This window comes from Anguilla anguilla, chromosome 8, assembly GCF_013347855.1.
Source record: "Anguilla anguilla isolate fAngAng1 chromosome 8, fAngAng1.pri, whole genome shotgun sequence".
Lineage (NCBI taxonomy): Eukaryota > Metazoa > Chordata > Actinopteri > Anguilliformes > Anguillidae > Anguilla > Anguilla anguilla.
The window spans coordinates 51,494,846-51,519,675 of NC_049208.1; the positions used below are offsets into that span (position 1 = coordinate 51,494,846).

At 46.6% G+C, this 24,830-nt stretch overlaps 2 protein-coding genes and 1 non-coding gene across 6 annotated transcripts; all 3 read left to right on the forward strand.

Moving 5' to 3' along the window:
- The first annotated feature begins 2,689 nt into the window (after positions 1–2,689).
- On the forward strand, positions 2,690–5,885 carry rab42a (RAB42, member RAS oncogene family a). Its single transcript, XM_035428022.1, has 2 exons — positions 2,690–3,060; positions 5,062–5,885. Exons 1-2 carry the CDS (start codon positions 2,846–2,848, stop codon positions 5,501–5,503), a joined length of 657 nt encoding a protein of 218 aa, XP_035283913.1. The 5' UTR covers positions 2,690–2,845; the 3' UTR covers positions 5,504–5,885.
- Positions 5,886–10,017: 4,132 nt separating this feature from the next.
- Positions 10,018–10,154, forward strand: LOC118234774. Its single transcript, XR_004766718.1, has one exon. It is a non-coding gene; the product is annotated as a U11 spliceosomal RNA (small nuclear RNA).
- Positions 10,155–11,515: 1,361 nt separating this feature from the next.
- gmeb1 (glucocorticoid modulatory element binding protein 1) lies at positions 11,516–24,490 on the forward strand. 4 transcript variants are annotated; one of them, XM_035427775.1, is made up of 10 exons: positions 11,516–11,581; positions 14,730–14,876; positions 15,423–15,481; positions 16,082–16,200; positions 16,635–16,738; positions 18,059–18,207; positions 18,922–19,053; positions 19,267–19,398; positions 19,999–20,121; positions 21,245–24,490. In XM_035427775.1, exons 2-10 carry the CDS (start codon positions 14,749–14,751, stop codon positions 22,159–22,161), a joined length of 1,863 nt encoding a protein of 620 aa, XP_035283666.1. In that variant the 5' UTR covers positions 11,516–11,581; positions 14,730–14,748; the 3' UTR covers positions 22,162–24,490. The 4 variants fall into 4 exon arrangements, with proteins under 4 accessions (XP_035283666.1, XP_035283668.1, XP_035283667.1 ...); XM_035427777.1 differs by lacking the exon at positions 11,516–11,581 and adding an exon at positions 11,651–11,859; XM_035427776.1 differs by lacking the exon at positions 11,516–11,581 and adding an exon at positions 11,651–11,852.
- The last annotated feature ends 340 nt before the right edge of the window (positions 24,491–24,830 follow it).

The window sequence follows — 24,830 nt, forward strand, 5'->3', positions numbered from 1 at the left end:
CACACACACCCCACACAGACAAACACACACACACAAACACACACACCGCACACAGACAAACACGCCCACCGCACACAGACAAACACGCACACACACACACACACCGCACACAGACAAACACGCACACACGCACACACACCGCACACAGACTAACACACACACACCCCACACAGACAAACACACACACACACACACCCAGCCCACACAGACAAACACCCCACACACACACACCCCACACAGACTAACACACACACACCCAGCCCACACAGACAAACACCCCACACACACACACCGCACACAGACAAACACGCACGCACACACACCGCACACAGACTAACACACACACACCCCACACACACACACACACACACCCCACACAGACAAAAACACAATCATGCAAACACACACACATATACACCCACCCCCAACCCACATGGACAGCACACACACACACACATCACACACGCACACACGACACACATTGCCGTGTTCATGACAAAGCTCTCCACACCCAGTTTGCGTCAGATAGAGTCTTGCTTATCTGCTGTAAATCCTGATCTCAAAATTGCTGTCCAAAATAATATAATATGGCCAGGGTAAATTCATAGTTTTGAATGGACTTCTATGGGGAAATTTATTTTTTTTGGCACCTACATCCGATAACCACCTGGAGTTTGTGAACTCCAGGGAGATTGTCAATCCCTGGTTTCCTGGAATTTTACTATTTACAATGAGGAAATGTGCTCTTCTTCGTGCCCTTTCACTTACCATCTACCGCCTTCCCTCATCTCACAAAGAGCAGGACCCCGTCAAATGATAAACTCTATTAGCGCCATCTGCAGGCGAGAACCGTCCAATGCATTAAATTGTTCATCTGTAAAATTTGGTTCACATGCCCCCTGCTGGTGTAAATTGAGAAATGGACCAACTTCTAAATACCGAGGGAATACATTTAAAAAAAATACTAACTGCTGCCGCTTGTTTAGCCATCCAAGAATTGGGACTGAAGTAAATTGTATATGTTTTCCAGCCAACATTCTTCATATACAATTTTCCATTGCACGTTTCTTATAGGCAAAGCACAAATATTTCTACCTGAAGGGATTTCATTCCAAAACACATTACGAACAGAGTAGATGCTTCCTGTTTCCATGTACAAATCGTTTGGCAGCCACATCTCACAAGCGCTACATGCTACAAGGAGTAAGGGATGCAAGATTAAGGATCAATTTCATGCTATACATATGTGTGGCTCTAAGTAGAATCAGTGTACATGAAAGAAACAGATCACCAGATCAATGGTAATAACAAAGGAAAGAACACCCCAGCTGTTACAAACAGTAACCTATGACCACTTTCATTTTTAATGAATAATAAAGTATTTGGTCCATATATTAACAATTGTCGATGGTTTAGATGAAGAATTAACAATAATTAAATTCCATAGATAGGTGTAACATCTCATCTGGTTGGCGCTAGGAGGCGTGAACTCGGATTGCCCCTAGAAAGAGAGAGTTGCATCAACTCCGTTCACTCCAATGGGTCAATTCTTTTTAGAGCAATCGCGGGTCGTGGTCAGTTGCCTCAATTCGCACAACCATTCTACTGCAAGCATGAGCGAAATGTTTTCAGTAAACAGTTTGTACCGCGCTGTTCTACATATATAACCAAATGTCCCTGGTACGTAGGCTTACAGTATCTGGGTGAGATTCTTAAGTAGTTATTAGATGTAATTAATGATAGTACTTGACTTCGATTGGTGCAGTGAAGCTACTACAGAAGACATAAAAATACACATGTAATTACAAGATCATGTACTAATGAGAGTAATTTCGTCAGTAGCTTATATGTGGCCATGGGTGTACTGTAGATAGCAAAATGGTCATATGATGGAATCCTCTACTTCGAGGTAATTCTTTGATTATACTTTACCATAGCAATGTATCTACACACACATCCAATATATGTCGGCTTGCGGTTTATTTACTGTATGTGTAAATCAATGTTGCCATAAATCGCTGAGAGCGCTATATACTCCGTTCGGAAATTGCGCGTTCAAATCTGCTGCTAGAATCCGTTTGGAACCATCTGAAGCCTACACCGAACCACGTGACCGTCTAGCGTTTCCAACCTCCATTGACGCAACTCTCCCTTTCTACAGCTTTCCCAATAGCTACTTACGTCGCCTGCGTTCTTTCAGAACCAAGGACAGCGTTGATCGCGCTGGCGCGCAAACAATCGGGACCCTGGTAGTATTGGAATATCGACGCGTGAAACGTTCATCCCTGTGCTTAAGCATATCAATTGATCTGCACTAAGTTGTATTTCAATTGCATAACTCTGAAAGAGGGGAAAGGACGGCATTGTTTGGGGATATCAGATTTGCCACTCGGTGCCAAATAGGTCATCATAGGATCAATAGGCCTACGTGAATGATCATTTACAAGTCCATATATGTTTAAATGACTCCCATCAATCAATTAATTCATGAAACCAGTAAATAATTATCAGAAACTACAACGTTCAAACACACGTACCAAGAGCAACTGTGTTTCTTTTTGCCCACGCCAACGCAACTTGCCGGGACCATATTTGTGCCATAAAAAGCGTGCATTTGACAAAGAAATGATTCCCGCTTGGTGAAAGCAGTGCATTTTCAGTTCCTGAAACAGGGGCAGTATTTGGCTACCTTCGCACAAATTGCTACCACATGACTGCAGCCCTTCTGCGCGCGCACGTACACACTTCATGACTGGGCAGCAGGCTTTCGCTGGCTTGATGTAAACAGAGTGTAGCTTCGCTTTGTTACCGCATCTCCGGGGTTGCGTCTCGCTCCAGCCATGCGATGGATATTTTATGGCAATACCAATTCAGAATCATTCTGCTAGGGGACTCAACTGTGGGGAAATCGTCTTTGCTTAAGCGCTTCACGGACGGAATCTACAGCGATGTGGCGGATCCGACAGTCGGTGTCGATTTCTATGCCCGGTCGCTGGAAATTGAACCGGGGGTGAAAATCAAACTGCAGCTTTGGGATACGGCTGGACAGGAGCGGTTTAGGTGCGTGATATTGCGTGTTTAATATGATATTTCCGCAAATAGCTCGTTCGTATTTTGTTGCATGTTCATTCATCAATAAATCATTATATCTAGAAATATAAGGGGTGAGATATGAATGTATTTTGCGACCAGGGAACAATGCAGAAATTACATAATTCTGCCAAAGGAGATTTAGGTCACATTGGTCACGTTCACTTCAGGATTCAAAATCATCCTTTCATCACAAACATTCATCGTAAATTTGGGTACATCAATGTATTACTTGATAAATACCGCCCCCTTTGGATTCAGTTGTCGCGTTACATAAATATGTGTTGAACACCTATATGCAAGGGTAAAGGCAGAATACGCCATTTGCCTTATAACATTAATCAAAAATGATACCGTCGACTCATAGTCTTTTTGTGGTTCTGCAAACGGCAGTAGCCTACAATCCTGATAGTGAAAGGGGAACACGCTTTTGAGGTTAGTGACAATGAAAACACATAAGGATAATATATATGGAAGTTTGTGGCTACAGGAAAACCTAAAACGCCCAATTCGTTGCGGCAATTACCCTGCCCATTTAACATCTCTCACACATAATCATCATTACTGCTGTATTGGCTACAATGAAATAGCCTACACGTGCACGCAGTTTGTTGGTTGTCTAGATTTCATAGCCTGAAGGAAACCGTTATGGCAAGTCTGACGTGGTATTTTGTCAGTAGGTATCAGTCACGCGCAAGAGGAATGCATGTGGCTTTAAAAATTATACCCCCCACGAAAGCACAGTCTCTAACTAATATTAAGTGAAAAAGACAACTTCTGGATTTAATTTATCCATCAGCGAATTATGTCGAGACTTGTAACGTTCCTATCATAAACAGGTGGAAGGGACACTTTAAAAAAAATCACTTAAATGTCGAAGTCTATGCTTTAATTTCACTCTATGTAGTAGTGAACTCATCTGCATCTGGCTATTTAAGTCTCGATCTGAATGGAATCTGTCACTTTCTATTTCTGTCTCTCTCTGTGTGAATGAATCTGTCACTGGCCATTCCAGCGTTTGTCAGGGTAAATCTAATCTGTCAAAGATCATTGTCGTCTTCCTCTGCTTGAGTGGAGTCTGGCACCGGTCATTACCATTTGAACTGGACGCGCCGCTTTTTCGAACACATCAGTCTTTCAGCGTAAGCTGTATTTCTCCATGCCGTCTTGACGAAGGTGCGTGAGCCGCACGTGCGGCCGCAATAAGCACAGGGACACAGCGGTTCTCTGCACAGTAACACTTACATTACAGACACCTTACTAGTGATTGTCTTGTTGGGCCCTGTGCTTTTCCAGCGTTAAGAGGCTGCGCTGCGGGACACTGTGTTCTTTTCAGCTCACTCACTTAGCCATTTAGCATACAGAGTGACTGACAGATTTTATTTATTTTATTTTTACATTAAATCCATTCATACAGCTGGATGCTGGGACATGTACTGAAGCAGTTAAGCTAATTCGTGTCCGACTTGGGAGTTGAACCACCACCTTGGAGCCACCAGCCCAGTTTGCTAGCCGTTATAACGCGCCGTGGACCACTGTGTCAGAGACAAGTTACGTAGCGCGTTCTGACCTGGGCCTGTAGCGGTGTCTGTAACTGCTACATAAACAAATGAGAAAAGATTGTTGCTTCGTTAATATAAACTCCACTTGACATTTAATGCAGTATCAACAAAGCAAAGGGTTAGGTCACGTTACCCAAACTGATAATTGGTTGGCAATCATATTCAATCTGTGTGATGCTTTGTTAGCTAAACAAAGGCTAATTAGCTAAGTTAGTGACAATATGTTGGGTGCTTGAGCCAAATGTGTGGTCAGTTCGCATTACTTGCTAAATGAAGTGGTTGTAGACTCTCTCTCTTTCTCCCTCTCTTGCTGTCTCACTCTCTGTCTTTCTCGCTCACTCTCTATCTTCCCTCCCTCTCCCCCCCCCCCTCTCTCTCTCTCTCTCTCTCTCCCCTACCCGTTCTCCAGGTCAATCACCACCTCCTACTACCGCAACTCGGTGGGCGGGCTCCTGGTGTTCGACCTGACCAATCGCAAGACGTTCGAGCACGTGAGGGAGTGGCACCGGGAGGTGAGCGAGCACGTGCTGCCCCACCACATGGTCTACATCCTGGTCGGGCACAAGAGCGACCTGGGCCGGGACCGCAAGGTGCGGCGGGAGGAGGCGGAGGACCTGGCGGCCGCGCTGGGCGTGCGCTACGTGGAGACCTCGGCCAAGTGCAACAGCAACGTGGACCGGGCCTTCGAGCTGCTCACCCGGGACGTCTACGAGCTGATGAAGATGGGCGAGATCAGCACCCGCGAGGGCTGGGACGGCGTCAAGAGCGGCCTGAGCGCCAAGGCGCTCTACCCCGCCGAGCAGGAGGAGGAGGAGGCGGCGGCCCAGCGGGAGAAGAGCTGCAACTGCTGACTGACCTTTGACCTCCGACCCCATTTGCCCCCCCCTGACAAAAATCTCCTTCCAGCCACTCTTTTCCCCCCTTCGGTCCACCCTCGGTGAGGTGGCAGGACTTAGCTCCCCCTGTGACATCATCGCCCCTCACGCGTTGGACGGCCTTTCGCTGAGGAAGCGCTGCGCCTGCCCTGCCGCACCTCTGACCTGCGCGCGCGTGCGGTTAGCGGCTGTGCTCGTGCGGAGCGCCGTCGGGTTCAGGTTCAGGAGGCGCCTGGCTCTCCCCCCTCAGAGGATCCGCCCGTCTTCTCGGAACTGCAAGCTGGCAGCCCTTTCTTTTCCCCCCTCCCTCGAGATGTTGCACTTTGGAGCTAGTTGCCATGGTCCCCCCCCCCCCCCCCACCCCACTCCCCCCCCTGTTTCTTCCAGTTTCCCCCGTTGGGACAGTTGGAGCTGCTGTACCTTTTCCCCAGCAGAGAAAGGCAGTGCTTATAGGCATTAGATCAGTCTCTCGTGAGAGGTGGAACATTTTTCAGACAGGACTGGCAAACAAGATGTAAAATAAACATCTCATTTAACCACCCCTCCCCCTCCTCCCCCCGCCCGCACAACCACTACCAAAGTGGTGTACCAGCAACATATGTGCCAAAATGTTGTTTGCTTTAAATCTCATGCTATCGTAGAGTATGTATGTATATTTGAGGACGATTCCTACACTGTACATATTTTACTTATGAATGAATCATCTGCAATACGTTTTTCTTTTTGCATTAATGTCATCTCTAATGATGCACTAAAATTGAGTCCTACAGTGCAGTCCATGCTGTTGTTCCCCTTAAATTTGCAGCTAAAAAATTCCCTTAAACACCTGCCTTCCTGAAACCTGAAAATGATAAAAGATGAACTGAAGATACAAAAAAATATGTAAATAACTCAAGATGCAATGAATGCTGTGGGTCACACTACAATTATAACTATATATACAGTGATGAAATTGTGAAATTTGTATAATAGACCAGCGCTATTTAAAATATGCAGATATGGTGGTGACAGGGTACTTAAATTACTGGGAAGTGAGTGACAATTGATTGACAATTTGACGTGTCAGAAATATATGGTGTGACTGGTAGGGATAAGTAGATTATTATTATGAATTGTGGTTTATGTTCTGATTCTTTGTGGAACTAGGCCTTCATTGTGCAAAGCCAGCAGTGTTTTCAGTGTTTCCAACACACACAAAAAAAAAACATGTTTAGTGGATTTTTTTTACATCCATTACAGGGTTTTAAAAGTCTAGCAGGGCCAATTGGAATAGTTTCTGGCTAAGGGAATCATAGGGCTCACATTTTTTTTTTTTTTTTGTGTGTTGATTTGGTTTTCATATTTGGAACGTCTAATTCCAGACTGTGGGTTTGCCTCGTGGCCGCGGCATTCTCCGCCCATTTGGAAGGGTGCGGACTTTTTTGGGGAACTGTCCGCCCTCGTGCTCTGCACATGACCAGCAAATGCGGCAGCTACCGCACTGGAACCCGCAGCTGAGGCAGGAGGTGTGTGCAGACTTGCAGTTCCCCCCATCTGCCAGAGGGGTCAGTGTTGAGCTCTCCCTCATGCCCAATTGCATATCGACGGCCCACCCTCTGTCACTTTTCTCTCCTGGATTCTGATTGGCTCTCAGGTCCCTCAAGGTTCTTTTTTCCAGAGTGTTGATAAAGAAAGTGTGACCATCCTCTGTGCGCACGCCGGAGGAGAGTGGGTTTTAGTGTTCACGAGCGTCGGAGCAGCAGAACGATGCCTCTTTCCCCGGAGCTGTACGTTACGTATGGGGAACCCTGCCTTTCCTTGGCATAACAGCCTGGGTCTTAGGGTCCCAGTAGCTCAATGAAGCATGTATGGCCATGTGAAAAAAAACAGCCTCTGATATGACAGTGAAACCATCTCTACTGAAACTGAAATCGGATGAAAGGGGGAGGCATGAAAGTTCAACGGTCTTATTAGAATGCTATATTTTACGAGCAGTAATCAAAATGTGGTTCAGAGTGCTGGGACTAGTATTACCATCTGTGCTGTCCGTTAGGTCTAGGGGACCTGAACTTGTGTTCGGAGGGTTGAATGTAAAACGCTTGGCAGAGCAGGCGTGTTGCATTACCGAGCAATGTGCTTCACCTGGATGTTAAATGGGAGTGTAGTGCTCTGGCAGTTGGGTGTGAAACATATCCAGAGGTTCCGAGTCCTGAAGTAATCACAAAGAATTCCGCTGAGCAGTTACCATGGCCATGCAATCTGTCCCCATTCCCTGTTACCATGGTGACATCAGCCATGGACATTAATAATGGAAACTTTTTATATATACATTTTCCAAAAACACACACACGCACGCACGCACACACACACACAGAGGCTTGTTTTGTGCCCTTTAAAATATATAGTGGCTCTATGTTCTGTATCACCTGTATCTGATTGGTGGAGCATGACATCATTGGAACCGGGGCCTTCCTTGTACTACATTTTGTGTGACTGTGTTTAGTGATGAACACAACCCCAGATATTCTGCCTCAGTAGGGTTCTGTCAGGAAGAGTATGCTTATATTGTTGAAGTACTGGTTAGTCATGCATTTAAAAAATAAAATAAAAACTCATAGGGCAAGTAAACTTGACTCTGGACATGTTGGATGCTTGAAAAACCAAAAATATAGAAGTATTGCCTGTTGACAACTATTTAAAGGATGCAAAACAAAACCCCACAGAAAACAAGGGCAATGAGATCAACAATACACCGGAACTGTCATGTATTTTATAACAAATACTTTAAACACTACTATTGATAAATTATGGGACTTATGATTTTCATTAATTGAAATGAAGAATTTCACTTATGATAAACTTACAAGCAATTGCAATTTTTTGTTATGAACTCCAGAATGACCCAATTGGTGGTGTCAGTGTCGTGTCCAGCACAACACAAAATAAATTATTTTGAGTTGTTAAATTATTTTATTTTATTTTATTTACATTTCACTGAAAGAACTTCAAAAATACACTTCCCGTGACAGTTATATTTAAAATGTAAGTGAACATTAATGTGTCTCAACCGTGCCCATCTACAATGGCTGTAGGATTTCTCAGCGTTTACTGTTGCTCGTTGTGGCTACAGTTTGTCTCCCTCTAGTGGAAGACTAACAGTACTGTCACTGCTGTTGATATATGCTTTATCACTTCACCATGCCTACACTATGTATTTGAGCTTGTGTATATTTCATATTCACTGTCAAACTGATAAGAGCTCTTTGTTACAATTATCACTTTAAAACATGAACCAAATACTAACAATACAAGTTCAAACACTTAAAGTACCCACAGACTCACCCCATCAGTGATTAGAGCTCCTGGACAAATAACAGCTCATCTGATAGATAAATGGTCACAGTCTGTGCTAAAAGTAGGGAATTAAATTACTGAAGTCACTTTGTAACGCAGTCTCATTTCAACGGTGTATTAATATTTTGGACCTTGTTAAAAAAATGTCTAGATATTTGCGTTGTGGGTTGATTTGTGGTGTAAATCAAAAATAAATGTTATTTCCACAAACTCGAAGCACATGACTTTTGCATGCATGCTCATATGTGTGGTTTGTAAGGTTTAGACAAATGGGCAACTCACATTTTGGTAAAATCGGTGCATACGTATAACACTCATTATGGATGGTTTCTACCCTGGATGATACAGCTAGGACTGAAATGGTGAAGTTTCATCTGAAAATGAAACAACAACTTTCACCGATTTAGCCTAGTATTGTTTAGATCAACAAACATTAGCCTACATTAAATTAACTTGGCAGACACTTTTATCCAGACTGAGTTATAAGAAAAAACAATTTGGTGCTTGAAACAGGGCAAACTAATCTATTTTTAACGTACAGGTTCGATTTAGGCAAACTAGGCTAATGTTGCACGGTGGCACGCAGAAGTAAAATAAATACGCTTAAAATATTTTTAATCGAGGTGGCGAAGGTTAGCAAGCTATGACCAACCTCGCGTTCAATGTCTTTCGTCTGATTGTAAACACATAGCTAGGTAAATGCAAAATGTCATACTGGCGTGATTCCGTGCATCCCTGTAATAGCCTCTATCGATACCCCGACATCGCCACAAAATGTAGCCTATATCCAGTAATTACAGCTATTTAATCTATGCGTCGCCTCCAGTTTCTCTCGCGTCTCTTTCGTATGTTTTACCCATTTTATAAGCGAACGCAACACGTTCAATTCGTATAGGCTCAGACGATTCTCCTTTGACCAATAGAATTTGAAATGCTCACGGATCCCATCATGCTCTAGTAGCGGCGCTTCATGTAGTTTACGTTTTTTGTTCTACAATAATATACATAAAAAAGTTTAAATTGGATTTTGTATTCATAATAATGATTAAATTGTGTATGTTTACAACTAGAATGAAACAGAAACCTATGAGAATAAGCCACCACGAATGTAGATTGTATGTCGGAATATGGCGTTTTCCCGGGTGCATTTCTACGATAAAAAGGGCGTGTACCGTGACTGGTACAGGGAAGGGGTGGGAAACTGCTCCCTCTCTGCGGAATCTATATCAAGAGATTTCGGACGCACAATTTTTGTGTACTCGGGCTGCCGATGATCGTGTATCTTGGCGCCCCTATTCAATGGTAAATAAGAAAGGAAAACTTGGGCGAGGTATCACTATTCTTACATACATAACATAAAATTTTTCAAAATCTGCGATTCAGGATGATTACCGATTTGTGGTTGTCGGGTGTATATTAGTGTATCTATAATAATTGAATATGTTGACAAATAACAAATTTGTGATCTTGCGCCATAAAGAAGGGTTAGCATTTTATCGTAATGCAAACATACTTAATGTTCAATAACAGGCAAAAATAAGTACCTATGCACATATTTGCATCCGTATTGTGTATTATTGCAAGGGGTAATGCATGTGTTGTAAGATTTATAATAGAGATAAGTAAATGTTAGCCCCCCCCCCCCCCCCCCCCCCCACACACACACACACTGTACACTGCTCTTCTTTACAACCACAATTGCAATCCCAGAGTTTTAACAAGCTGTTAATTTTTCTTAATTGGGTGATTTTCACGCTTACAAGGATTATTTACCCTCTTATGCCAGAAATGGCTATGCACGCGCCATGAAGAATAAAATTCCATTGTTAATATTTTTCTTATTGTACTACATTGGAAACAATTATATAAAAAGGTTTTTTTTTTTAACCAATCAAATTGAAGACTGAGGTGAAGCAATAGGCTCTTAACTGGTGAAAGTGTGGATACCTGATCAATAAAACCAACCATCTGAAAGATAATTAATAATTCAAAGACAAAGTAAATGATAAGGAGCCAAATCTGAATTGTGTCAATAAGTTTAAGGGAAAAAATGATTAAAGAAATGAAACGGGTTCACCTAATTAACAGTCCTTTGATTAACCTGTCTTTCATTTGATCCAAATCCAAACCAGACCTATCCATTTGCTATACAGCAGTCAGCACTGTATGAACATGACAATTTAATTCATGACACGCATACCTATTTCTGACATAATGTGGTTTAAGAGGGTACATAATCCCTCTAGACGTGAAAAGCACCTAGTTAAGAAAAATTACAGGGAAATGAATTATTCACTTTGCAAATTAATACAGGTCCTAGTTACTGCAAAGTGTGTTGGCAAAATGTTTGCATTCATTAAACAAACAATTATTTTCAATGGTAGCTACCTTTTCACCTTTAGATAAAACCTTGAGCCGTGCTAGGCCATACTAGCTATGCCTGCTTCGGGCCACACTGGAGTGAATTGTCATATTATCTTGAGAATTAATTCATTAAATCTCAATTAAATTACCCTGGTTAGTACTTATTTAGGTGTTCGCAATGTTTTTTTTGGTACAGATCGCAAATTAACACGAATTAATTCCGAGGCACGAAAAGTCTGACTGTGTTCAATCCAGCGCCAGAAACAGCCCAACCTTCAGCAGGAAGTTTGGTGAGGTTGTACTGCGCATGTGCGAAACCTCTGTGGAATCCAAGAATGTGTGCGACGCTGTAAAACGGTAAGGAAAAAACACCAATCCTTGAATTTAACTAACGTAACGATTTGTTGCTGTTCGTAGGGACGAAAACTGGGCAATGGCCTTCCTCGTGAGTGCCAGGGGGTGTTGTAAGGGGTAAACACCCCGGAGTAGCGTACGCACCCGTTTTGTGCGGGGCAACGCCGCGCGCTGTTGTGAGTGTACGTGCTGCCGCACAGGGAGACGTCATTTTGAGGGGGAGCGAGGAAGGGAAAAGGGGAAGACGGAGGCACGTCGGCGGCTGAGACGAGCAGTGCGTCGTACGTTATAAACTTTTGTTGATGTTACGCTCAGTTGTAGGAGCAGTAGCCGTACAAGTGGAAACACACCATACTGCTTTATCTGGATGTATTTGTACTTGGTTATGGTTTATTATACGGTTGCAGCTAAGATAGCTAGCTCCCTAGCTGACAAGATACGGCTCCGAAATGAAAGCTCGAGCTCAGCTGGGCTTAACATCAACGTCCAATATCCGGGTAAATAAGAAAAGAAGCCCGACATTAACCAACTTGCATAACGTTAGCTAGCTAGCTAGCTAATGTTAGAAAGTAATTCCAGCCATGTATGACATTTTCCAAATAAAATTTCGCCAGCAGACTTGCTTCCATTATTACAAAGCAGTACGTATGAGTATTGTTTGTTGTTGCCCTGTTGATGCAGTTTGCTAGTAACCTGCGGGTTGACCCATTGAGTTAGCCTGTTGCAAAAAGGCGCCCTTTCCTGCAGTTTGAATTTGATCTCCCCGTCCAGTATTTCACTCGGCGTCATACTTTGGTTACGTTACTCTTCACAATTAGCATTAAGCTAGTCAGTGGCTTTAGACAAGAAGTTGGCTGAAACGTAACTTGCAACATGGGTTTGTATCCTGCCAACTGGTGACTTGGATGGGTTACCTGCCTCCCACCCCAGGAGGCTACAATTCACGTGGAATTGTTCAGCTTTCGTGGTCGTGATCTCGTCTCCCTTCGTTCAACTTTAGAGACGCCGGCAGGCCAAAAAAATTACTGCATAATGTTACATTTAAAATCATACCTAAACGATTGGATGGTGTGTATTGATGTTCGCAAACTCCGGCGAACAGAAAATAAATAAAATAAATGGGACTGCGCACGGCAACAGGCCTGCCCGGCGGTAAATTTAACCCGAGAGGCTAATATCCTTGTCACGCAACGGAGCATTACGTTGCCTGATAAGCTGTCACCACAATCCCGACTGTAGTGCCTGACTGGCGCCTGCTACACAACAAAACCATGCTGTAGAACAGGTCATAAATAAGTTTTAATAGTTTTATTTTCCATGCATTGACACATCAATAAACTAGATTTTGGGGTTATCAGTTTCCCAAAAAGACCTGGGAGTCTGAATCAATTCTTGGTTAGAGGGGGCATTCTGTGAGCACACGTCTGCAGAATTTCAACGAAGTCAAGACAAAAACACATTCTCACTTATTCGCAGCAGGAACTAAGACAAAGTAAACATGTCATAATTAGTATTAGCTTGTGACCTCAAAGATCAGAACCATTTCCGCGGCTACGCTTTTTCACAAGGAGTTAAAGCAGCTGCTAGTTTGCCTCTCCAGAATATTCCGTTATCTAATGTCCGGTGGACTAACGACAAGTCAGAGACCGTCTTTGCATTGAACCTTCAGACCTCCAAAATCGTATTAACTCGGTGATTGGTTTGCTATTCTGTGAACCCATACACTGTATGGCAGTCGCCTATGGTCTACAATTTCGATTTATGTTTATGGATTCAGATATATCCAAATAGCTATCTGTTCATTATTTATACTGAAAAGTTGGGGAAACGTTATTGGATTCACAATTAGTTGGCAGATGGGTACAGTATGGATTGTCAATTCTACAGAAATAACTTGAGGTAGAACTATTTAGCTGTTAGTATATGGCTTGTGAAAAGCGTTGATAAATGGCTTGCATGGAAAATGGTGCTAGCTGGCATTTAGCATGTTTACTATTGAAACAAAGTGATTGAAAATGGAAGCACTTCAATCTTTAGTCTTGGCATAGGACACTGGAACATTTATAGCTTATTTGTTCTTAAGAACTCCTTATTCACTCGGCCTAAATTCTGACTATGCAAATGCACCTGCTTAAGTTAATCTGTTGAATACTTGTTGAACAAAAAGCATTCTGTAGCTATTGTTGAGAGCTTCAGCGATGCTAATTTAAGTGATTTTAGACAATTACTATACGCACGGTGATCTCGCTCCTTGCTGTGCTGTGCACACAGTGTTAAATTACAGTCATTTGTCGAGTGACTTAATTTGCCCCCTGTTTCCAGATGTATGATTACACACCGTCAGTCCATGAACAAATCGAATGGTTTACTTAACCCTTTAAGATTCCAAATATGAATGTTCATAACTGGACATTCATATTAGAATGTTCATAATTGGACATTCTAATGCTGATGTAGCGATCAGGACTGGTAATTGAAATCAATGGAGTTTTAGAACACTGTCTTATAATCTTTGTCATTTTAATATAGACTCTCTAACAGTGGTGCACAAACTCTATCCTTGGCCCGTCTACACCTTCTGCTTGGGCCATTCTAAAGACCATCTTAGGTGCCTGAAACAAATTGCTTAGGAGAGATCACACTGAGATCACACTGTGTTCGCAACATTCGAGCAGGGTTGGACTGTGTCCTGACCCTGGCCCTGGTACCAGCCCAGTTGGGAAAAAAAGGCAAACCAGGATAAGACTGATTTGGACATTCTTATCAAATGGGTCATCAGCCTACTGCGATAAAATTTGCTTCAAACAACTTAATAAATCTTTGGCTTGAACCTTTCGCGGAACATTTGTTTTGAAAGTAGGAGTAGTGTCACACGTTTCCAGAACTTTCTTGCAGGCAAGCAGTTCTTGCTTCTTCATCAGGAGTAGGTCTGATGCAGCATGATGGTTATCCCCCTCTGACCTGCTCATAAATAAATAATGTTGGAATTAATAACCAGTCTTTACTGTCATGTCTACATCATCCAATAATATAGGCACTGAAATATTAATATTTCCCCTTCAGAATCCCCAAATTAATGGGGTTATTTGCGAGGCTATAAATCCCCCATCTGGGCTGCCTGTAACTGCAATATATCCGTGGTTCCTCCCAGAATGCCCTACTAGAAGCCGATGGCGGACACGGAGGTCACGATGTCCATGGGGGACGTGGTGGTGGTCAACGCCACCGGGGAGGACGGTGACCCCGACGACGTCTCGAAGACGCAGGTCATCCTGCAGCTCCAGCCAATCACACAGGGGTAAGCGCCCCAACGATAGCGTGCAGGGGGGCCAGCGTAAGACACACAGTGTCCAGCAGCATAGGACAAGGGCCAGTGATACTCCATATCCTTGTTATTGGGTGTTTTTTCTTCTAGACTCTCTATTCCCACATGCTGTAAATGCACTATTGACTGCGTTTGTATTTGGACCATTACAACACAATTTCGAGTACGGTCAATGCTGTTATTGAGAGAAAGATGTGGAATACACCGCTGTCCCTGAAGTGCTATCTTTCAGCTCACTGTACACAGAGCATTGCTCAATTTATGAGCAATTTTTTCCCCCAAAATTTTCAGGTGACCACCCCGTCATGACCCACAGTACTGAGTGTTTGGCACCAGTGGTGACCTTTAGCTGTTTGTGTTACTTCCCTAATACAAGGCTACAGTGAAACCGCTTTGACACGGGCCAGTTACAGCCCCGGTGCTGGTACTGCTGGTGTGGTACCAGTCTCCCGGGGTTACCCAGCAGTACATCCTCTGTCGCGTTTGCATGGTAACGGTGGGCTGTACTCCCCTCTGCAGGATGGGAGAGGAGTGTGCAGAGGCCAATGCTGCCCTTACAGCCGTGGATGCACACCAGGGTGAGTGGGCCACATTGCATTGCATTGCATTGCATTACACGACATTGCATTACATTACATTGCATTGCATTATATTACATTTATTTAGCAAACACTTTTATCCAAAGCGACGTACAAAAGTGCTTACCATACTACGTATACGTATACTAATGCGGAATCTGAGCTAATGTGCATACTTTGTCTTTCCACAGTCCTTTTTCTGTCTTTAAACTTTTCCCACATTTGCTGGTGGATTCGTTAAGTTTGTGCAATACTTTTATGTTGCAAGTTTCGGCATCTGCATGCAACGGTGTCAGGAGGCGAGACCAAGAGAACGTTTCTAATAGTTTGTGTTTATTGCGTGTGCACGTGTGTGTGCTTGTGTGTGTGTGTGTATATGTGTGTGCGTTTGTGTATTTGTGTGCGTGTGCGCTTGTGTATTTGTGCGCGTGTATTTGTACGTATGTGCGTGCATGCCTGCGTGCGTGTGTGTGTGTGCGTGCATGCCTGCGTGCGTGTGCGTGTGCGTGTGCGTGTGCGCGTGCGTGCGTGCGTGTGTGCGTGCGTGCGTGCGTGCGTGCGTGCGTGCGTGCGTGCGTGCGTGCGTGTATGTCCTGACAGAGATGATTGCCGACGGGGAGGAGGTGGAGTTTGGCTATCCCATCACTTGTGGCGAGAGCAAAGCAGTGCTGCTGTTCAAGAAGTTTGTCTGCCCTGGCATCAATGTGAAATGTGTGAAGGTGAGCCACGTCTAGTCTTTGTTTCCCCACTGCTTTTGCTGTCTTTTTGTTCAGTAAAAAATACAGAGGCATTAACAGCACTCTGCAATGACATAAAGAAGAGGAAAAACCAAGAAGACCAGACCGAAACATAAAACATCAATAATAATAAATAGACAAAAATAGCAGTGGCGCGGTGGTGCAGTGGGTAGCTCTGTCGCCTCAGCCAGAAGGTTGTGGGTTCGAATGTCACCAAAAATAACGTTTTGATTATCTGCAGATATTTCTCTGTATATTATACCAAGAGCATTCCACGTGACAATTCTGTGGTCCAGTGTGAAATCTATACCGTTGGAAAGAGTGTATGAACTATTGCATCGAACCTTGAAGTTCACTGCCGTGTTGCGCGTGCGCTGCCAAAATAACCCGTTTTGACTCTCTGTCGCCCCCTGCAGTACGACGACCAGCTGATCAGCCCCAAGCAGTTTGTCCACCTGGCGGGGAAAGCGACCCTGAAGGACTGGAAGAGGGCCATCCGGCTGGGCGGGGTCATGCTCAGGTAAAGGGGCGGGGTTCGTCCGAGGGGCGCGACTGCACAGGGCTTGTTACGTTTGAGCGACAGTTTGTTACACGTAGTCATAAAAATCCCTGCCTCCCATTGGAACAAAACCACCCACATCATTTTTTACTGTTGCCAAATAAAATATCTATCCTCATACATTTACCAAAGTCCAGCTGTTCAAATGATTGGGGAGGAAAGGAGAAAAACAGCGGAGACTTATTTTACCTTTCCCCTGAATTACTGAGAAGCAATTTAAATTTTCACTGTAGTTTCCATCCAACTGTTTTTTTGTGCGAATTTTGAATTTGTGCATAATTTAATGGCGGCGGTGTAGTATAATGGGTAAGGAGCTGGTCTTGTAACCTAAAGGTCAGAGGTTCGGTTCCCAGGTAGGACACTGCCGTTGTACCCTTGAGCAAGGTACTTCCAGCCGTATAAATGGATGCAATGTAAATGCTCCTGTAATGTTGTGCAAGTCGCTCTGGATAAGTGTCTGCTAAATGCCTGTAATGTAATGTAAACTCGAGTGGAATAAAATAATAATAAAATAAATATAAAATGAAAATAAAATTGCCGAAATATCGTACAAAAAGTTTTTCAATTCAATTCAATTCAAATCAATACTTTATTGCCACGTCAACACAGTTGATAGGAATTTGCCTCAGTGCAGCTCTTAAAAACAGTCAAAAACACAGACATTAGTAGATAAAAAAACACAAAAACACAGACATTTTTACGCTTGGCCACACGCGTCTGCTCGAAAGCCCAAAAAGTGTCATTAAGTAGACCGCTGCGTGCCCTCCTCGACGTCTCTGGGCTGCGTGCGATACGGAGAGAGAGAGAAGGGACGATCACTCTTCCGAAAACTCTTCCGTCTCGCGAACTCTCCGTAACTGCTCTGCCAGCGTTCTATTGGCTGCGTAATCTTGCCACGCCCTCTTCGGAACATTCCCATAACGGTAGCGGATAGAAAGACAAAAGATTTGCATTTCCCTGTGATTTGCGTTTAACATTTGCGTAATGTTTGGACGGAAACTTTATTTATAATTAGTCCGGAGGACATTTTGAAGTCCCTTTCCACCCGGAACGAAAGGCCGGCCAGCTGGGGCGAGCCCTTGGGATGAGTTCGGAGTCGCGGGCCCAGTTCTTGGCTGGCTCACAAACCCCGCATTTTAACTTCTTACTTTCATTTATATGGCTGAGGGACTTTGGGGAAATTTAAGGTGACTCTCTCTCTCTCTCTGTCTCTGTCTCTCTCTCTCTCTTCCCCCCTCTCTCTCCCCCCCCCCCCCCTCTCTCTCTCTCTCTCTGCTGAAGGAAAATGATGGACTCGAGGCAGATTGACTTCTACCAGCATGACACGGTGTGCACCAACACCTGCCGCAGCACCAAGTTTGACCTGCTGATCAGCAACACGCGGCTCCCCCTGCAGGGCAGCGAGCCAGCCACACCCGCCACCCCTCAAGGTGAGCCAGCCACACCCGCCACCCCCCAAGGTGAGCCAGCCACACCCGCCACCCCCCAAGGTGAGCCAGCCACACCCGCCACCCCCCAAGGTGAGACAGCCACACCCGCCACCCCCCAAAGTGAGCCAGCCACACCCGCCACCCCCCAAAGTGAGCCAGCCACACCCGCCACCCCCCAAAGTGAGACAGGCCACACCCGCCACCCCCCAAGGTGAGCCAGCCACACCCGCCACCCCCCAAGGTGAGCCAGGCCACGCACCCTAACACCTCTGTAAGGTGAGACAGGCCACACCCGCCACCCCCCAAGGTGAGCCAGCCACACCCGCCACCCCCCAAGGTGAGCCAGGCCACGCACCCTAACACCTCTGTAAGGTGAGACAGGCCACACCCGCCACCCTCCAAGGTGAGACAGGCCACGCCCCCTAACACCCCACAAGATGAAACAGGCCACACCCCTAACACCCCACAAGGTGAGACAGGCCGCACCCCTAACACCCCTGTAAGGTGAGAGGCCACACCTGCCACACCTGCCACCCCCCAAGGTGAGACAGGCCACACCCCCTAATACCCCTGTAAGGTGAGACAGGCCACACCCACTAATACCCCCATAAAGTGAACTTGTCCATGTCTCCAGTCTACTCCTTCATGTGAAACTAGGGCCATAAGACTTTGAAGTGGTCTGTCTGTCTGTCTGTCTGTCTGTCCGCCTGTCAGTGGGGAACGGAGGTCAGGCCATCATATTGGAGGAGAGGCTGGAGGAACCCGTCGCCACGGTGGAGTTCAGCCCCAGGGCTGTCCCGGTCATGACAGAGGCAGAGAGCAAACGGGAAACGGAGGACATCTCTGGTGAGTCTGCCCCTCCCCCCTGTGGGCGGAGCCGGTCTTCCTCCGGCTCCTCCCATTTCCTCCCGGCCTGTGGCTCAGCTGGAGAGTTTACTCGTTCCCCTGAGCCAGCACCACCCCACACGCACACACACACACACACGCACACACACGCACACACACGAGAATGGCGCACAGGCCCAGAGGCGGCGCTCTCTAACAGCCATTTTGCCCCAGAGGAGACGCTGAACTTCTGGAAGGGCATCGCGGACGTGGGGCTGATGGGAGAGGTGGTGGCCAACATCCGCACCGAGCTGCTGGAGGTGCTGACGGGAGTGCAGCAGCGCAGCGCCGCCCTGCTGGAGCCCGGTGGGTACTGCACGGGCTTGAACCGGTGCCGTCCAGGCCCGGCAGGCTGAATTCACACAGCCGTCCTCCTTCGACACTCATATAAAACATTCTGAACTTAGCTTGAACTTAAGTCATACTTAAATGTGCTATTAATGTTTAAAACTCTTGTTAAAACTAACATTTGAACATGGTTCAAAAGAGCAAACAAATTTGTTTTAGGTTTATTTCGCGTGTATTTCAGGGGCAAATATCACAGCCTCAAAAGCATAAGTACTGCGTTGCAGTCCTTTGGGTTATTTGACTGACAGCTTGGCTGAAAGGCTGTAGCTGGGTGGACCGGATTGAAACCAATCCGCTGATCTGTGAGTGACAGGCGGAGCGGTGCTCGGCAGAATGAGCGGAGTCATTGGGTCGATGGGTTGGCTGAGAGATTGCAGTGGGATAGACTGAAAGAAAAATGAATCTGCTAATCTGTGTGTGTGTGCGTGTGTGTGTGCGCGCGCGTGTGTGTGTGTGTGTGTGTGTGTGCGTGCGTGTGTGTGTGCGTGTGCGTGTGCGTGTGCGTGTGTGCGTGTGCGTGTGTGCGTGTGCGTGTGCGTGTGTGTGTGTGTGAGACAGACATCGCGGTGCTCAGCAGTCTGGGCCAGGTCTTCGGGCTGCTCGACTCCGTGAAGCGAGTCCTGGACAGCCGACGCTGCCAGACCGACCCCAGCCAGGAGCACGTCCTCAGCACGCTGACAGGTGGGTCAAAGGTCGTACGCACGCGCACACACACGCGCACGCACACGTACGCACACGCGCTGTGGTTTTACGCAGCGTACAGTGTTTTTTGCGAAGCGAGTTTACCTGCAATCGGAAGCGATGTGGATGCACTGTGTAATTCACTGTAATGTACTGTAGTGTACACCTAAGGGAAATGAAGAAGTACTGTGATTTATAATGATCAAGGAATGGAAGTTAGTCGCGGAATTACAGTTGTCATGGAAAACATTGACTGAAGTCACGGAGCAGTCACGGCAAAGCTGTTGAAATTCGTGGAAAAAAAAAAAGCGGAAGAAATCACGGAAGTAAAAAAACTAAATTAAACTAAAACTAAATTAAACGAATAGATCTCATGTGCAGCAGTGGGAAACGTTTGTTTGAAATAACATTTGCAACTGTAGCAACATTAACAAGTGCTTGAGGTTTCTGTAACCAACAGCTAGGAACAAAAATAGCCTGTGAGTAAAATTGATATGCTAGTGCATTTCTTCATGGAATGGAAGCGTGCTTTAATGGAACGTTGTTAGAAACACAGCCTGCGAAAATAGCATTATTAAAACAAAACGGTTACAGTGTTACAGTTTATTTCTTTCTGGTTTGTTTTGGTGTAGCGTGAACATAGCTAGGTTTGGACTTCGATGGAGCGCCTCTTGTCACTTGGAATATTATCGTAATTGGGGTAGGAGCGCTGGGCATCATCGCTGTTGATGGGGGTGGGGGGGGGGCGAGGGCGGCCTCAAACATCCGACTGTAACGACTGACAAGGACGGGAATCTCGATCCCAGTGCATTCCAGAATCTGCATACACTGTCGCACTTTGCTTCTCCCTGCATTTGGCAATATTGTTACACCCGTACACATAACACTGTACGCTATGTTAAGGTTGATGGTTATCCAAAACTGCCGAAAAATCACTGAAAGCAGTGAAAACGGAGGAAACCGTGGAAACGACAAAAAATTATGGAAATCACGAAAGAAAAAATCACGGTATCCATGACACCCGTGACTTCTGTGACAGACACCCAGCCGTAACAATGACATGTCTGACGAGTTCAGTGCTTGGGTGACCTCTGACCTCAGTATGCCCCTCCCCTTCTCGCAGGCCTCGAGCAGCAGTTGGAGGAGCAGAAGAAGCAGGCGCGCGATTGGCGGGCTCGCTCCCGGGCGCTCCTCCACAGCGTGGCCTTCCCGCCCGCGGGGGCCCCTAAGCCCCCCGCCAAGCGGCCGCGCCTCCAGCGGCCGGCCTCGGCCAGCGTCCTGAGCGCGTCGGCCCCGCAGCACCAGCAGTTCACCGTGCTGTCGCCCATCACCCTGTCGCCCGTCGGCCAGCCCTTCACCGTGACCGGGCTCCCCATGGGCTCCCTGGCCTCCCAGCCCAACACCGTCACCCTGCACACGCTGTCCGCCGGCTCCCAGCTCTTCACCCGCTACGCCGGCGCCTCTGGCAAAGGCGACACCATCACCCTCCACCCGGCCTCCAGCCTGACGCTGCTGAGCGCGGCCGCCATGCAGGACTCCGGCCACCTGGGGGCGATAGTGAGCCCGGTGGAGCTGGTGCACCTGGCCCGGGAGGACGAGGCGGGCGCGGGGGGGCAGGGGGAGGCGCCGGCCCAGCCCGACGAAGGGGAGGTGGTGGAGGGGGCGGTGCTGGTGCAGGAGGCGGGGCTGGAGGTGAAAGAGGAGGAGGAAGAGGAGGAGGAGGAGGAGGAGGCCGAGGACGAGGGCCAGACGCACACCACGGTCATCGAGATAGACCCGGCGCCCGGCGACCACGCGGACGGGGTGATGGGGCTGCAGCTGGCGGGGGCGGAGGTGGTCCACGGCGAGATGGAGGTCCTGGGAGACGGGGAGGAGGGGACCGTGGTGGTCCAGGGCGAGATGGAGGTGGTGGGCGAGGGGGAGGGGACAAGCTTGGTGGTGCACGGGGAGGTGGAGGAGGTGCAGCTGGATGCGCAGGGGCAGCTGCACGACGTGCAGATCGTGGTCATCGAGGAAGAGGCGCAGGAAGAGGCCAAATAAGACCACCGTAGCGGGACAGCTGCAACTGTGACACACTCGGGGGACGCCTGTTGCTTTTCCCTTTCTAGATTTGTTTTTTTTTTGAGAACCACAGAAACTCCACCTGGTTGGTTGTGCACTTTTCTGGTGAATATATGTCTTTTTTGCGCAATCCTTTCTTACATACAGCTGGAGCATAATTATTATTATGTGATTTTTTTTTTTTTTTACTCTGAAGGACTTGGTATGTTCGCAGCAAAGATGGCACTAAACCAGACCCAGGACAGGTATTGGGTCTCGTCCTAGGCCCAGGACAGGCATTGGGTCTTGCCCTAGGCCCAGGACAGGCATTGGGTCGTGCCCTAGACCCAGGACAGGCATTGGGTCATGCCCTTAGACCCAGGAGAGGCATTGGGTCATGCCCTAGACCCAGGACAGGCATTGGGTCGTGCCCTAGGCCCAGGACAGGCATTGGGTCGTGCCCTAGGCCCAGGACAGGCATTGGGTCGTGCCCTTAGACCCAGGACAGGCATTGGGTCGTGCCCTTAGACCCAGGACAGGCATTGGGTCATGCCCTAGACCCAGGACAGGCATTGGGTCGCCCCCTAGACCCAGGACAGGCATTGGGTCGCCCCCTAGACCCAGGACAGGCATTGGGTCGTGCCCTAGACCCAGGACAGGCATTGGGTCGCCCCCTAGACCCAGGACAGGCATTGGGTCGTGCCCTAAACCCAGGACAGGCATTGGGTCGTGCCCTAGACCCAGGACAGGCATTGGGTCGTGCCCTAGGCCCAGGAGAGTTGGGTCTCGCGTTCAGCCCCGTCCCGTTTCAGAATGAGGTGCAGGGCTACCACACGCGTAGATCCCTCTTTGTAGTGCAGGAGACTGAAAGGATTTGCCTGTAATCTGCAGTTTCAAGTGTCATTATTTATTTTTTTAAAAAGCAGCTGTCATTTTCATTTTGACCTTTATTCTTTTTTTCCCCAAACTGGACGAACGCTCCTGAGCTCTAAATGGGGAAGTTGTGACTTTCATGTAAAAAGCAAAGACCTTGTAAATAGGCCCAGGGTTTATTTTATTTACAGTTAAAGCTTTTAGATATATTCTTGATTTTTTTTTTCTTTCACTTTGTATACTTTATAACAGTGTTATTCATGGTACTGTGCTCTGAGACTATAGTATGACTTTGATTGTGAGAGAATTGCACTCGGTTCTATATTTCTATATCGGATTTTATAGGAGTCTGAACAGAAGACTGTTATTTGCCTTCAGAGTTTCTACTGAAGACGGACGACGAAAATGTAACCCAAAGCTTAAAGGAACGGCAGGGCATTGCTTCCATAGCGAAATCTTGTTGCGGCGAGAAACTTCGCTCATTATAACGAGGAAACTTCTGTCGTTAAAGCGAAAAAGAAAAGAAACCGTCTCATTATTACGGGAAAATGTGCTGTTGTGAAGGGAGGGCTGCAGATGAGAATACGCGGTTTATTGACGTAACCGTTGTATTGTGCAGCCCGAGGCTGTCCACTCCTGCGATTACAGAGGCCTGTTCTCTCGCTGAAGTAACGATCCTGATGGCTATTGCTGTCAATGCACGACGCACAGAATTGGTTCAGTGAAGGCCAGTAACTCTTAGGGACAGACAGATTTGTTTTTGTTTTTTACTTCTTCTTCACAGCCCCGTACATTTCACAATCCTTTAGCGTACGCGTACTTATCACAACGCCCTTGCCTCGTCTCAACCCTAAACTGAAGTAATACTTAATGTGGTATTATATCGCGCAAGCCGTTGGCCTTCAGCGAATTAATTCTGCGTATCGTTTTCGATAGGCTGTTTTCTTGGCATAACAAGGTCCTTTTCTCATTATGGGTTGGTGTGTTGCCATAAGAAGAAAAAAAAGATCTTGTCGTTTTAACGAGAAAAGTTTCTCATAACAAGACACTGGGCGAAAAATATGTTTTCATTGTGGGAGCAATGGGTCAGAATCTGCAATTTGATACGCTGTGTATTTCGCGTGAAACCTATTCAGGACTGAGAATAAATTGCTTCCCTTATGTATCTCTGGGCCACCCGTGTTCTGTTGAAGATTTGTAACTGTTCTCAGTTACATGGGCAGGTTTCACACGTTTGTACACGCTATCAAACTGCGGACTCCCGCTGGAGTTCTCCTTGTACAATTTCTGTCTGTTCTCACTTTATCGTTATGGGCCAGTAATGATCACACGGGTGTGTGGGCCTTCCCCATTGGTCCGGAGGGTTCCGTGCCCTGCTGGCTCTTGAGGCGATCGAGCTGTTATCTTTCTACACATTCAGCAGTAATAAAAGAAGCTGCTTTGGTGGGCAGGTGCACCTGTGGCTCTACGGTGAACATTTTTAAAGAATTGATTTAGCGTAGCTAGTCGTTGCCCTCGAGGACAGACTTTTGGATAGTTTCTCTATGTAGTGGATGGGGGTTGTGTTAGCTGGTCTTGGATTAGCAGGCTAAGGGGTGGTACTAACACGGGTGTCTTCATAAACGCGTACGCACGCTAGACCTAGTATAGTGAGGTAAGGTATTAACCGCACCACGGATTGAAGGGGGTGTTCATTAAAAAAAATGCCCCTCTTCACCACGCAAGCTCCATGCACCCCTCCCCCCCAAAACCCCGCCCTCCTCTCGGTGAAGACTGCAGACCGGGGATGTGGGAGG